This window comes from Schistocerca americana, chromosome 4 (genome assembly GCF_021461395.2).
Source record: "Schistocerca americana isolate TAMUIC-IGC-003095 chromosome 4, iqSchAmer2.1, whole genome shotgun sequence".
Taxonomy (NCBI): Eukaryota; Metazoa; Arthropoda; class Insecta; order Orthoptera; family Acrididae; genus Schistocerca; species Schistocerca americana.
Genome location: NC_060122.1, coordinates 190,972,004 through 190,986,395, shown reverse-complemented (window position 1 = coordinate 190,986,395; position 14,392 = coordinate 190,972,004). Strand labels below are relative to the sequence as shown.

General features: G+C 39.3%; 1 protein-coding gene across 2 annotated transcripts in view; it reads right to left on the bottom strand.

The window, feature by feature from the left end:
- The window catches only part of LOC124612606 (glucose dehydrogenase [FAD, quinone]-like), a 61,754-nt gene extending 47,668 nt beyond the window's left edge, over nucleotides 1-14,086 (bottom strand). Inside the window, exon 1 of one of the 2 annotated variants that reach the window (XM_047140899.1) lies at nucleotides 13,975-14,086. Coding sequence is in view for 1 of the 2 variants with exons in the window: in XM_047140898.1 (XP_046996854.1) it covers nucleotides 6,933-6,939 (7 nt within the window). In the remaining variant the exon portion in view is untranslated. Of the gene's footprint in view, nucleotides 1-6,932; nucleotides 6,955-13,974 lie in introns of those variants that run through there. The other variant, XM_047140898.1, reaches the window with a different exon arrangement.
- Nucleotides 14,087-14,392: the final 306 nt, after the last annotated feature.

Genomic DNA, 14,392 nt, shown 5'->3' with positions numbered 1-14,392 from the left:
TTGATTCCGATCTAGTGACCAACAGCGCACATCGAATAGGCAAACCTTTTCAAGAATCAGAGAATAACCGAATGGTTACACAAAACGTGACAAATGCAGATACACCATCACACAGCACAGAGAAAAGAGTAGGTAATATTGGCATAGATCAAGTTATGGCATTATTGCTACAACTTAATGAAAATCTCAAACAACAACTTAATGAAAATCTCAAACAACAACTCAATGAATCGAACAAACAACTTAATGAATATCTCAAACAGTCGAATGAAAAACATGACAACAATTACAAAGAACTTAATGAAAGTTTCAAACAGTCGAATGGAAACCACGACAGGTCGATCAAACAAATTAACGAAAAACTTGACACCTATATTGAACAGCTTACTGAACAGATAACAGCCGTTGCGGAGCAATGTAATGAAACTAAAAAACAATTACGTGAGGAAATTAAGGCCTGCGCAGGAATAATAGTGAAGTGATACGCAATACACATGCTGCCACAACTAAATTACTTAGAGATGAAATCAGTGCAGTCGCTAGACAATGTTCAGAAAACGCAACACAGTTACGCGACGAGTTTAAATTAATGTCAGCTGAACTTTCACGCACACTGGATGCGAAAGTCGACAAGAAATTGGAACAACAGAACAGCCAAATTGACGAACGTTTTAATTACCACTTATAAAACAGTGAAACGCGTTACCGTAGATTCATGCAGGAACAGAACAAAGTAAAGAAACAAACAGTGAAACGCATTACCGTAAACTCATACAGGAACAGAACAGGGTAAAGAAACAAGTCATGGAAACAATTACTGCACAGAGACAGGAAGATAAGCGTAAACTGTTTAGGAAAGCAAAAACATACGTAGACAACAGCACAGTTGCAGTATCAGACGAAATCAATACTATCAAACAGTTGAACACCGAACTGCATGATGAAATCTCTGATCTAAAAACAATGACACACACACAGTAGACTTTCAGGCAGTGACCAGCAGACTTGAACAATTGGAATTAATACAGGATCCCGATGCCATTAAAGTAGACGTTAAGAAATTGAACAAAACCACCTGTAAAATCCAAAAACATATTAATGCTTTCGACACTAAAAACGACGATCAAGTAAAAGCACTGACTGAAAAATTTGATCAATTGGCCACTCGTATTGACGTTATCGAAAATAACATTGACACCAAATCAGACGATAAGTCACCAGTTTCGTTTAATCAAACACCTGAATTCTAAAACATACAGCAAACAATCCGTGAGATAGGTTCGTCTAATAATATATTACGTAGAAAATTGTCATCTTTACAGCAAGAAGTGACAGAGATGAAAAATGTCTCAGCCTCTAACACGACACAGCATACGCCACTTTCCGAACATTTCTCCCACTCACACAGCCAGTAATTTACAGAGAGTACGTGACTTAGATTCCGAACAGACACAGACAAACAGATTATCATACAATCCAGAACCTGCTCAGACATTCAGAGACGATAATTTTGATAATGAGCACTTTCCATCAGTTAGAAAATTTAAGGTATTTAAAAATGACAGAATACAAATACACCCTTTGGATTGGATACAACGATTTACTTTTGAATTTTCACCGGCATTGCCTGTAATGCAGAAACTAAAATTTATTTGCAGCGCGTAAGTGACCTCAGGGGATTCATTACACTTCGATGAATATGTGCTGTAGACTGCACAGGGCCCCGAGCCGTAGTAGTGCTATTTCATCTTTAGTTTTCTGCACTGTTGCTTTCTCTTTTACTATCCTTTATATCTATCAGAACAATTCTTCAACTATCGATCTAGCTAGGATTGGGAATGTGTAAAGAAAACCTGATATGACAAGTTTTACCGAAAGTGACAACTTTCAGTATACACTCCAGAACTACCAGCGTAATTTTAATAACAGACAAAATTTTAATCATCACTATGTACAAAATTTTCAGCAATCGCAGACACATTTTTAAAACAATAGAGGGTTTTCACCACAACAGCAACAAGACCAGCCGGTTAGCATACCTAACCAACAATCTAACGTGCAAAGTCAACCAAGCTTTAATGTTTCGCCGCCTAAACGTATAGCGTCGGCCCCACCAAATAGTAACGCACAGCAACAAGGAAATCAGTACGTACAGAAAATACATTTCAGTTCCAATCGCAATGCGTCGTATAGCAATGATTATTATGAAAGAAATAAAAGCAATGAGCATAGTTTTCAGCGTAACAGTCAGTCTTACCAGCAGCAGAATCATCCGCAACAACAGATTATCATGAATGAACCAGACAGTCGGTATCATACCGAACCAAACGCGTCAGGACGAAATAACAGAACAGTATAAATAGTTGAAATGCCTCAGCATTCTCCCGCAAATAAGAGCACGTCAGAATGAATTTGACAAGATACAGTACAGGTTGCATCTTTCAGCAACGTAAGTAATACTTTTGACACACAGAATCTTGTTCACGAAAATGTTATTACTTTTGACGACATCCGAGACACACATTTACATGAAAACCAGTTATACAAAAAACTGTTTCCCACCCTGTCATTGAAGTAAAGATTGGACCATACACATTTTCAGCAGTAGTCGATTCTGGGTCGCCCATGTCAGTTATAAATGAGGAAACTTTCAATGAATGTAACAAAGAGAATACCTATCCTACGTTACCATTAGGCAAAACTAAACTAAATGGAGCAGTATCTGGTAAAGGAGTAGATGTAAAACTACAGACACACTTATCGTTATGTATTGCTGGTCATACGTTGCACTCAAATTGTTGGATTGTTCCCTTATTGACAAGAGACGTTATTTTAGATACGAGTTTTTTGGTACAACATGACGCAGTTATTGACTTTCAAAATTCCTATTTAATGTTAAAGGATGAGAATGTACAACTGGCATTAGAATTTCAGCACGCTTTATCTGCAAATGAACAGGCAATTAATCGAACAGAGGTCTTTTCTACATCGTGTAACACGGACTGTCATTCCACATTGTTCACAGATACGTACGTACACAACTATAATACGACAGACGAAGTTGATTATCTACATCTACCTTTATACTCCGCAAGCCACCCAACGGTGTGTGGCAGAGGGCACTTTACGTGCCACTGTCATTACCTCCTTTTCCTGTTCCAGTCGCGTATGGTTCGCGGGAAGAACGACTGTGTGAAAGCCTCCGTGCGCGCTTTAATCTCTCTAATTTTACATTGGTGATCTCCTCGGGAGGTATAAGTATGGGGAAGCAATATATTCGATACCTCATCCAGAAACGCACCCTCTCGAAACCTGGCGAGCAAGCTACACCGCGATGCAGAGCGCCTCTCTTGCAGAGTCTGCCACTTGAGTTTGTTAAACAACTCCGTAACGCTATCACGGTTACCAAATAACCCTGTGACGAAACGCGCCGCTCTTCTTTGGATCTTCTCTATCTCCTCCGTCAACCCGATCTGGTACGGATCAAACACTGATGAGCAATACTCAAGTATAGGTCGAACGAGTGTTTTTTAAGCCACCTCCTTTGTTGATGGACTACATTTTCTAAGGACTCTCCCAATGAATCTCAACCCGGTACCCGCCTTACCAATAATTAATTTTATATGGTCATTCCACTTCAAATCGTTCCGCTCGCATACTCCCAGATATTTTACAGAAGTAACTGCTACCAGTGTTTGTTCCGCTATCATATAATCATACAATAAAGGATCCTTCTTTCTATTTATTCGCAATACATTACATTTGTCTATGTTAAGCGTCAGTTGCCACTACCTGCACCAAGTGCCTATCCGCTGCAGATGTTCCTACATTTCACCGATATTTTCTAATGCTGCAACTTCTCTGTGTACTACAGCATTATCCACGAAAAGTCGCATGGAACTTCCGACACTATCTACTAGGTCATTTATATATATTGTGAAAAGCAATGGTCCCATAACACTCCCCTGTGGCACGCCAGAGGTTACTTTAACGTCTGTAGACGTCTCTCCATTGATAACAACATGCTGTGTTCTGTTTGCTAAAAACTCTTCAATCCAGATACACAGCTGGTCTGATATTCCGTAGGCTCTTACTTTGTTTATCAGTGCGACAGTGCGGAACCGTATCGAACGCCTTCCGGAAGTCAAGAAAAATAGCATCTACCTGGGAGCCTGTATCTAATATTTTCTGGGTCTCATGAACAAATAAAGCGAGCTGGGTCTCACACGATCGCTGTTTCCGGAATCAATATTGATTCCTACATAGTAGATTCTGGGTTTCCAAAAACGTCATGATACTCGAGCAAAAAACATGTTCTAAGATTCTACAACAGTTCGACGTCAGAGATATAAGTCTACAGTTTTGCGCATCTGCTCGACGACCCTTCTTGAAGACGTTATGCAAATGATTTCCGATAAAGTAAAACAAAACAGTGCAAATACAGACGACGAACGTACGCAACTACGCAAAATTCTTTTACAGCAAGCTCCAGTTTTTGACTACATCCCTGGTACTATGTCCGGTTTTATGTATGAATTTCAAGTTAAACAGCACGATACATTTAAAGCCAAACATTATCCCATTCCATATATACACAGAGAACAAGTTAAGAAAGAATTGCAAGCTATGCTTGAACAAGGTATTATTTAACCGGCAGTAAGTCCGTACATAAACCCGCTCCATATTGTTAAGAAAAATAATGGATCATTTAGCCTCGTACTTGATTCGCGTCATGTCAACGAAATTATTATTAATGAAACAGACTGCCCACAAACACTAGAAGAACTTTTACAGAAATTTCATGGTACTGCTATTTATTCCACATTAGATTTGAAATCGGGATTTTGGCAAATTCAGCTCCATCCGAACTGTAGAAAGTACACAGCATTTCTCTATTTTGGTTACAGTTATCAGTTTTGCAAATTAGCGTTCGGTTTAACAATTTCTTCAGCAGCATTTATTCGCGGTTTGAATACTATACTTCCGATAGAACTTAAAGACAGAATCACAACATATGTAGACGCCATCCTTATCGCAGAAGCTAATTGGTCTGAAAACAATTTGATTATGGAACAACTGTTGCAAACTTTTCGTGCACAAGGACTCACAGTTAATCTTAGCAAATCACACTTTGACAAAACTTCTATAAAATTTCTTGGACATGTAATATCAGCAGAAGGCATTGCTCCTGACCCGGGAAAACTTCAAGCTTTATGTGACATTACTGTTCCAACAACGAAGAAACAACTACGCAGCTTTCTGGGTTTAATTAACTTTTTCCGTAAATTTATTCATTCCTCTGCTTTAGACACCCCTAGATTATGCCAACTGACGGGTAAAAACGCTGTTTGGTCCTGGGATAGCGAAGCACAGTCTGAGTTTGTTAATCTGAAATATGCCTTGTTAAATGCACCACTTTTATCACACCTAGATCGAACCAGAAATTTTTCCATTGCCACCGACAGTTCTAACACCCCTTTAGGCGTATTTTCCAGGAAATTGAAGACAGTACTATGGTAATCAAAAACATCGCTTTTGCAAGACGAATTCTGTCACCTGCTGAACGCAATTATTCTGTTACAAAACTTGAAACATTATTTGTTGTATGGGCATTTACCAGATTTAGGCATTTTCTTCATGGAAGACATACCACCGTTTACACAGATCATAGACCTATACAGTTTTTACTTTCCGCTAAATTTACACACGACAGGTTAAGCAGATGGAAACTTTATTTACAGGAATTTAATTTTACAATTATTCACATTCCCGGTATACAAAAATTGTAGCAGACGCACTATCCGGCTCTCTCAGCAACAATCAGCAAAACATCGCATCCAACTTCAGCCAAGCAAATTCTAGCGTCATGTATATTCAACAAGTTGCATTTGAAATTTTCATTTCGTCGTCATTAGGAGACATAGTACAAGAACAAAACAAAGACAACGTGTGGAAAGAAATTAAACACCTTTGGCTAGTTAGGAATAACGTTACCATTAGAAACCATTATACTGCACGCAAGAACATTCTGTTTTGCCGCTCTCATCCTGACAGCAACAATTGGTTATTATGCATTCCTGACGAACTTGTTAACAAATTAATTAGGTATACTCATTTAAGTTACGCACATTACGAAGCCAGAACATGTATTCTTATACTGAGACAGAACTGTTATTTTGCGAACATGGAGAAACGTATTCGACGAGTTTTAGCGTCATGTAAAATCTGCCAGAAAGCTAAATCAGACACGACTTCACATATTCCTCCGTTACATACCATTGTACACGTTAAACTGAGACATATGGCCGCTGTAGACATTTTTAGTCCGATTCCCAGATCTAATAGAGGTTTTTGTTACATCTTTGTCGCTGTTGAACTCACTTCGAAATTTGTTACCTTCACTCCGTTACGCAAAGCTCCTGCTAAATCTATTTCGACTGCATTTCTAAAACAATTTCTATTTCATGTAGGGCATGTATTGAAAGTAATTTCCGACAATGGACCACAATTTCGATCTGTAATATGGACACGTATGTTACGAGCAAAAAACATTTCTCCGATCTATATATCCAGGTATCACGCTTTTTCGAACGCTTCTGAACGACTGATGAAAGAAATTGGTAAAGTATTTAGAATATACTGCCATAAAAGACATATTTACTGGGATACACACATTCTCTCATTCCAGGATGTAATTAACTCCATACCAAATGAATCTAATAAGCTATCTCCGACTGTTATATTGAAAAATGTTGAACCACCTAACAGAATTAAAGAATTAGCATCTTTTCCTACATCTCGTCGACTACGCCACCATGAAATAATCGACATTGCCCTCAACACAAACGTGCCGCAGTGCGCCGGAAAAGACAGCACATGCAGGTTTGTACACGCCGTGACTTTCACATTCGACAGAAGATATTAGTACTCACACATCATTTATCCAACAGAGGAAAGAGTAGATGCAGTAAATTTGAGCTTCTATACGCAGGTCCATAAAGAATTCGCAGCATTCCTCACCCCAATGTAGTACATGTCGAAACTCTGACAACCAGAAAAAGCAAAGGCAATCACCATGTCTCCAATATTAAACCCTTTATTGAATGAACATACTTTAAGATTTATCACACTGTAATGCCATTTCCTGATATTTATATGACCACTTAAGCAATTATATCTGTGTGACTACTTACTGATGAAGATTATGTTTTTTCTTGGCAAGTGCCCGGCAAGGTAAGGTTAGCAGGTCACTTTTCTTGTCGTTACATATCAGACCGTGCACATTTTCAATTTTTTTATATGTATGATTGTTTTCCTATGGAAAGTGGAATTTTTCTCTGTATGCACTATGAAATCTTTAAAATGTAACAAACACCAGTTCACTTTGATATTTCTGTCTTATGATACCTCAATATTTTGACTATTCTATATTTTTTAGGTACTACATTATGATATTTTGTGTAAATTTTTTGCACTTAAAAATTGTCTATGCCTTTGACCTAATACGTTTTCTGTCATGCTATGCTGTATGCTTAGTCATGTCACTAGAAACAAGTTTTCATTTAATGGGTATATGATTTAAACGCAAGATATTAATCCTTATTCATCGTTTTCAGAAAGCAATATCGTGTAAAAGAAATAAATTAAACAAACCGCAGTGGTTTACTAAGAAATGGAAATTTCACCATTGGAATGAACGAAAGAAAATGCAATACCTCGTCATGAAGAGTAAATGGATCAGAATTAACAAGCACCAACAAGAACATTGTATACACACTGTATAATAGCAGTCTTAACCAATTATTTTTCTTTCAGAATACGACGCGATTGAAGCAAGTTCTCAGACAGAACTACACATGTTATTTTTAGTGATGAAATACGCTAGAAGTAAGAAACTCTATACTATGAATAGTTGTATGAAGTAAAAGGTAATATGTATAATGAAGGGGATTTTTTTTTCAGATGATAATAAAAGATGATGAATAATTATATGAAGACTATGGTAATATGAATAATGGAGTTATGTAGAGAACGTGGCGTCGTTGTCGGAAGCGCAAAGTGAACCCTTGTAAAGGTATACATAAATTTGAACATCGCTACCAGAGACAGTGTAATGAAAACTTATTGGTAAACTAGCTCTGGAGACAGATTCGGAAAGGGGTCTAGAACAGAGTCCAAAGTCTCAAAAACTTGCTGACTTCTAACTTACATGTGTCCACGTTTCATTATGTATTTTGGTGAAATTTAATAAATACGATGATATTTGACAAGGGAAAAGAAGTTTCCCAGCTTTCCCGATTGGAAGCGGGTAACTTTCAAAATATTACTGTATTATTCTTAAAACCAAAGTTTGATATTAGTAATTGGTACTTTTTACTCTTCTGAGACGTAAGGAGCTAGAAAATAAAATTTACAATCCAAAGAAATAAATTTTGACACAATGTCTTAACTTATTTCAATATCAACGTGATGAGAAAACGTACATGTATAATTTAGGAGGCGACATTTTAGTAAATATTTGTTCAATCAACATTTTTGTGAAACAGATTAACCTATACTCCTTGCTGATAACCCATTTCTCTAGCAGAAAGCAGTAAAGTAAAAAGCTGTAGAGATATTTATGGAGGCATACAAAGTATATGAAATAGACAGGAGGCGGAGTATGCATTTCAGTCGACAAAAATTGAGCCTGACTGAGAATTCATCTGGATGCGTGCAACATGTCTTGCTAAACTCAGTTATTAGATAGTTTAAGAATCAGTTAAAGTAAGTTTACACTTAGTAACGCAGAAATACCAAGATGACACAATATTACTTGGAGGCAAATTTAACCTACTGAGTATAGACTGAGATGTCTATGGATTAATTTCAGGTTGTTCAGACAGGTAGTCTCCTGAAATGCTATTGAAAGCGTTTCGCGAAAATTGTAAGATCAGCCAGTTCGGCAGCTCTCGCGCAGTGGAAATATTTTACACACTGCATTCTTATCGACAGTGTCGGTATAGCTACAGGATAGTTTTATTCATTGTGGTTTAATAACAAAATTCAAAAAATGATGATGAAGCAAAGACTGCTGCACTCCCGTTTCAAAAAAGAACGCACAAATGACGACAGGTAAAATTTAGTAGATATTGGAGCGCATGTGAAACTTAGCAAAAGGTCTTTCCGAGAATCCGAGAAAATTCTTGTTCTATGTAAAATCGCTAAGCGGCGCGAAGCTTCCGTCCACTCAATCGTTAACCAGTCGCGTGTGGCAACAGAAAACCACAAAAGGAGCGCTGCAGTTTAAAGAAAAATGTCATTAACACAGAAGGATCGTACAAAAGCACAATCGTCTGCTCGTCGTAAAGACATCCATAGTGAGTAAATAGTAATAGGCGTACCTGGCTTAGAAAGCAAGTCACAGAGTTGAAAATAATGAGTCGCGAGGACCAGAAGTTCCATGCGGCTTTTCGCGGATGAAGCTGTAGTATACAGAGAAGTTGCAGCATTAGAAAATTTCAGCGAAATGCAGGAAGATCTGCAGCGGATAGGCACTTGGTGCAGGGAGTGGCAACTGACCCTTAACATAGACAAATGTGATGTATTGCGAATACATAGAAAGGAGGATCCTTTCTTGTATGATTATATGACAGCGGAACAAACACTGGTAGCAGTTACTTCCGTAAAATATCTGGGAGTATGCTTACGGAACGATTTGAAGTGGAATGATCATATAAAATTAATTGTTGGTAACGTGGTAGCCAGGTTGAGATTCATTGGGAGGGTCCTTAGAAAATTTAGTCCATCAACAAAGGAGGTCGCTTATAGAACACTCGTTCGACCTATACTTGAGTATTGCTCATCAGTGTGGGATCCGTAGCAGGTCGAGTTGACAGTGGAGATAGAGAAGATCCAAAGAAGAGCGGTGCGTTTCGTCACAGGGTAATTTGGTGAGCGTGATACCGTTACAGAGATGTTTAGCTAAATCAAGTGGCAGACTCTGCAAGAGACGCGCTCTGCATCGCGGTGTAGCTTGCTCGCCAGGTTTCGAGAGGGTGCGTTTCTGGATCAGGTATCGAATATATTGCTTTCTCCCTACTTATACCTAACGAGGACAACACGAATGTAAAATTAGAGGGATTAGAGCGCGCACGGATGCTTTCCGGCAGTCGTTCTTTCCGCGATCCATACGCGACTGGAACAGAAAAGGGAGGTGGCTTGCAAAGTATAAATGTAGATGCGGATGGGATCCGAAATCGGTCTTGCAGAGAGTGCTCCACGGCAGCGGCCCCTCAGTGAGATTGCACTTATTGCAATTTTCTCGCCCAGCGTAAAGTTCCAACCCTATTTGACCCTTGTGCATGAAGGTGTAAAAGAACGGACGAGCAAAATTACAGACCAACATCCTTAAAAGTGGTTTGCAGTAGAATATTTGAACAGATTCTCAGTTCGAAACGTGATAATTTTTCCTTGAGACAGAAAAGCTCCTGTTCTCAATTTAACACAGATTTAGAAAGAATCGATCGTGCGAAACTCAACTTGCCCCTTTCCTCACATGATCTCCTGCGAATAATGGATACAGGGCAGTAGGCAGGTTTCATATTCCTAGATTTCCGGAAAGCATTTGACGCGGTATCCCCGCCTATTAACAAAGATGTGAGCATACAGAAGAGGTTCCCAGACATGTGAGAGGCTTGAAAACGCATTAAGTAACAAAGCCTAGTACGTTTCCTTTGACCGCGAGTGTTCTTCAGAAACGAGAGTATTGTCAGGTCTGCACCAGGGAAGTGTGATAGGACCGCTATTAATTTCAGTGTACATAAACAATCTGATGAACAGAGTGAACAGTACTCTGCAGCTGTTTACTGATGATGCGGTGGTATGCGGAAGGGTAACGTCGTTGACTGAGGATACAAGATGACTTAGACAAAACTCCAGTTGGTGAGATGACAGACAGCTTGCTCGTAACTTAGGCAAAAAAAGTTAATGTAGGTAAGTAGGCAAAATAATCACGTAGTGTTCGAATACAGCATTAGAAATCTATCAGTACTGCTTGACGCACGCACATCAAATGGTTCAAATTGCTCTGAGCGCTATGGGACTTAACATCTGAGGTCATCAGTCACCTAGACTTAGAACTATTTAAACCTAACTGACCTTATGTCATGACACGCATCCATGCTCGAGGCAGGATTCGAACCTGCGACCGTAGAAGCAGCGCGGTTTCGGACTGAAGCGCCTAGAGCCGCTCGGCCACAACGGCTGGCGCACGCACATCGATTAAATAACTGGTTGCAACGTTGTAAAGCGATATGAAATGGACAATAGCAGGTAAGACGAATGGTCGATTTCGGTTCATCTATAGAATTTTAGGAAAGTGTGGTTCATCTGAAAAGGGCACGTCTATTAATTTGGGTCGAAGGGTGGGAAGGGGTCCAGCAAAATCCCACCAAATTTCGTTTGAATGTATGGGGGTGAGGTGTAATGAAAATCTCAGAACGTTTTAATCCATAGAACTTATCTAGATATAGTGGATCAGATTTTGTTTTACAAATTAAACCCTAAGCTAGACAATATTACACTGACCACCAGTTTTTTTGGCCTCTTTGAAACGAATTGAATGGTTTACACTTGTGCATGCCCGGCTTTTCCCATTTTGAAACAAATGCTGTACAAGTAGCGGATTTCATTCGGGCGCCGCGGCACTAGAGATGAATGCGTGTCAGTGAGATTGCCGTGATATTCTGGAACTCATAAAAAGCCGATTTTATTCTGTTCAACACGAATTTCTACATCTACGTCTTCATGAATACTCTGCAAATCACACTTCAATGCCTGGCAGAGGGTTCATCGAACCACCTTCACAATTCTCTATTGTTCCAATCTCGTATAGCGCTCGGACAGAACGAACGCCTTAATTTTTCCGTGCGAGCTCTGATTTCACTTAGTTTATCATGGTGGTCGTTTCTCCCCGTGTAGGTCTACGTTAGCAAAATATTTTCTCGTTCAGAGGAGAACGTTTGGAATTTCGTGAGAAGATACCTCCGCAACGAAAAGTACCTTTGTTTTAATTATGTCAATCCCAAATCCTGAATCATTTCAGTGACACTCTCTTCCCCATTTCGCGATAATACAAAAAGTGAACTTTTTCGATGTACTCCGTCAATCCTATGTAGTAAGGATACCACATCGCGCAGCAGGACGGATAAGCATAGTGTAGGCAGTCTCTTTAGTACATCTGTTACATTTTCTAAGCGTCCTGTCAATAAAATGCAGTCTGGTTAGCCTTCCCAACAACAATTTCTATGTGTCCCTTCCAATTTAAGTTGTTCATAACTGTAATTCATAGGTATTTAGTTCAATTTACGACCTTTATATTTTACTGATTTATCGTGTAACGGAAGTTTAACGGATTCTTTTTAGCACACTTTTGGATGACCTCACACTTTTTGTTATTTAGGGTCAATAGTCAATTTTCGCACCCTACGTTTGTATCACTACTTTTACAGTGCGTTTGTTAAAGAGCATACCTACGAGATGAAACACACGTGCTAGCAAGTTGGTCGTTTGTGGGAGAAAGCAAAGCTGAATGTCACCGAGAAGAATTTTCATAAAATGGTTCAAATGGCTCTGAGCACTATGGGACTTAACATCGGCGGTCATCAGTCATCTAGAACTTAGAACTACTTAAACCTAACTAACCTAACGACAGCACATACATCCATGCCCGAGGCAGGATTCGAACCTGCGACCGTAGCGGTCGCGCTGTTCCAGACTGAAGCGCCTAGAACCTTTCGGCTACACCGGCTGGCAGAGTTTTCATAGAGATCGTTCAAATCAAGATATGGAATAGCTATAGGATCATACAGATTAAAACAAGGTAAAAACAATGTTATTTCTCATCTGCAAAGTAGCTAAAGGATTAATAAGAGCTGATGTGTTGCGCAATATTATAAAAAATGTCAATATTTCAGGAATGCATAAAAATAGTTGATCCTGTTTTAGTGAAGCCTATTTGTAAGAATATTTCTCTCTGTTTCTCCATCCGAATACTAGTTAGGACTGGTATACTTAAGATAAAGTGCTTTTAATCACGCATTATAAGCAATGTTTATGTGCTTTCTAAATAATACATGTTTTTATTAAAGTGTTCTAGTCAATGTTCCATTAAGTTTCGGGTGTGCAGCGGCTGCACACCAGAAACTTTTGGAACTGTTCTAATCAATGTTTAAAACTAATTTTAAAAATCTCATTTCCAGGATTTTTACACAACTTTTGGGGCAAACGTCATATCATGGGGACGGCACGTCCCACCACCTCTCGCTAGATCTCAGCAAGGGAACTGGGGGAGTCCAGGTTGATGAAAAAAACTTTACCTAACTAATGGACTTCTCCAGAGGAGTCCGGAACGAGAACACTAGTGCAATCCCTTCTTGAGTGCTGTACGAGTGTTTGAGATTCTCACCAGGTCGGACTAGAGAAATACATCAAAACAATCAGTTGCATGCTGCTAGATTTGTTACCGGTAGATCCAATCATCGGGTGAGTGCTACAAAAATGTTTCAGGAACTCATATGAGGTTCCCTGGAGGAAAGATGACTATCGTTTCGCGTAACACTACCGAGAAAATCTAAAGAACCGGAATTTGAAGCTGATTGCACAGTGATTCTACCACCGCCGACGAACTTTTCGTATAAGGACAGCGCAGATAAGACATATTAGGGCTCGTTTTCCCATAGCTCTGTTTGATTGTGGAACAGGAAAGGAAAACGGCTATCAGCGGTACAAGCTATCCTTCGCCGTGCAACGTACGATGGCTGGATAAACAGTTACAGTACAGCAGAAATCACTCCGTTCCCTATAACAATAACTTACTTCTATCAGAGAAGGGACTGAAACACTAGTTTCTTCATCAAAACAAAGCTAATCTCTCACTATTTTTCAGAGAGTAGCAACGCAAGTCAAATGGACAGACTGTGAAGAAGGACGTACCTTAACACTGGTTGGTTTGGAACACCTCTTGTGTGGACCTGCCTACAGCAAGGCGCGTCGACCTGCCCATATATACTGCCATACTCGCTGCTGGATGACCATCTTCACAGCAAGGGTATTACCCGTTTTCTTATCGTGCGTGCTAACGAGCTGTCATGGTGCCCTGTAATTATAACTGTTAAGACTTGTTGTTCTTGAGGAAGGAGTGGCTATAATTATGTGAGCGATAGGATGGCGTACGATACTTGCGCAAAGATACTAAATTTAGACCGACACTTTTCCTCTATGCAAATATCCGCAGTACGAAAAGCTATCTCAATACTGAAAGGAACTTGCAGGTTTCTCGGAACGAATGCCTCACTATATTGCAGAGCCTTACTGATACCTGATGTTCATGATCAATTTTTATAACGACTAT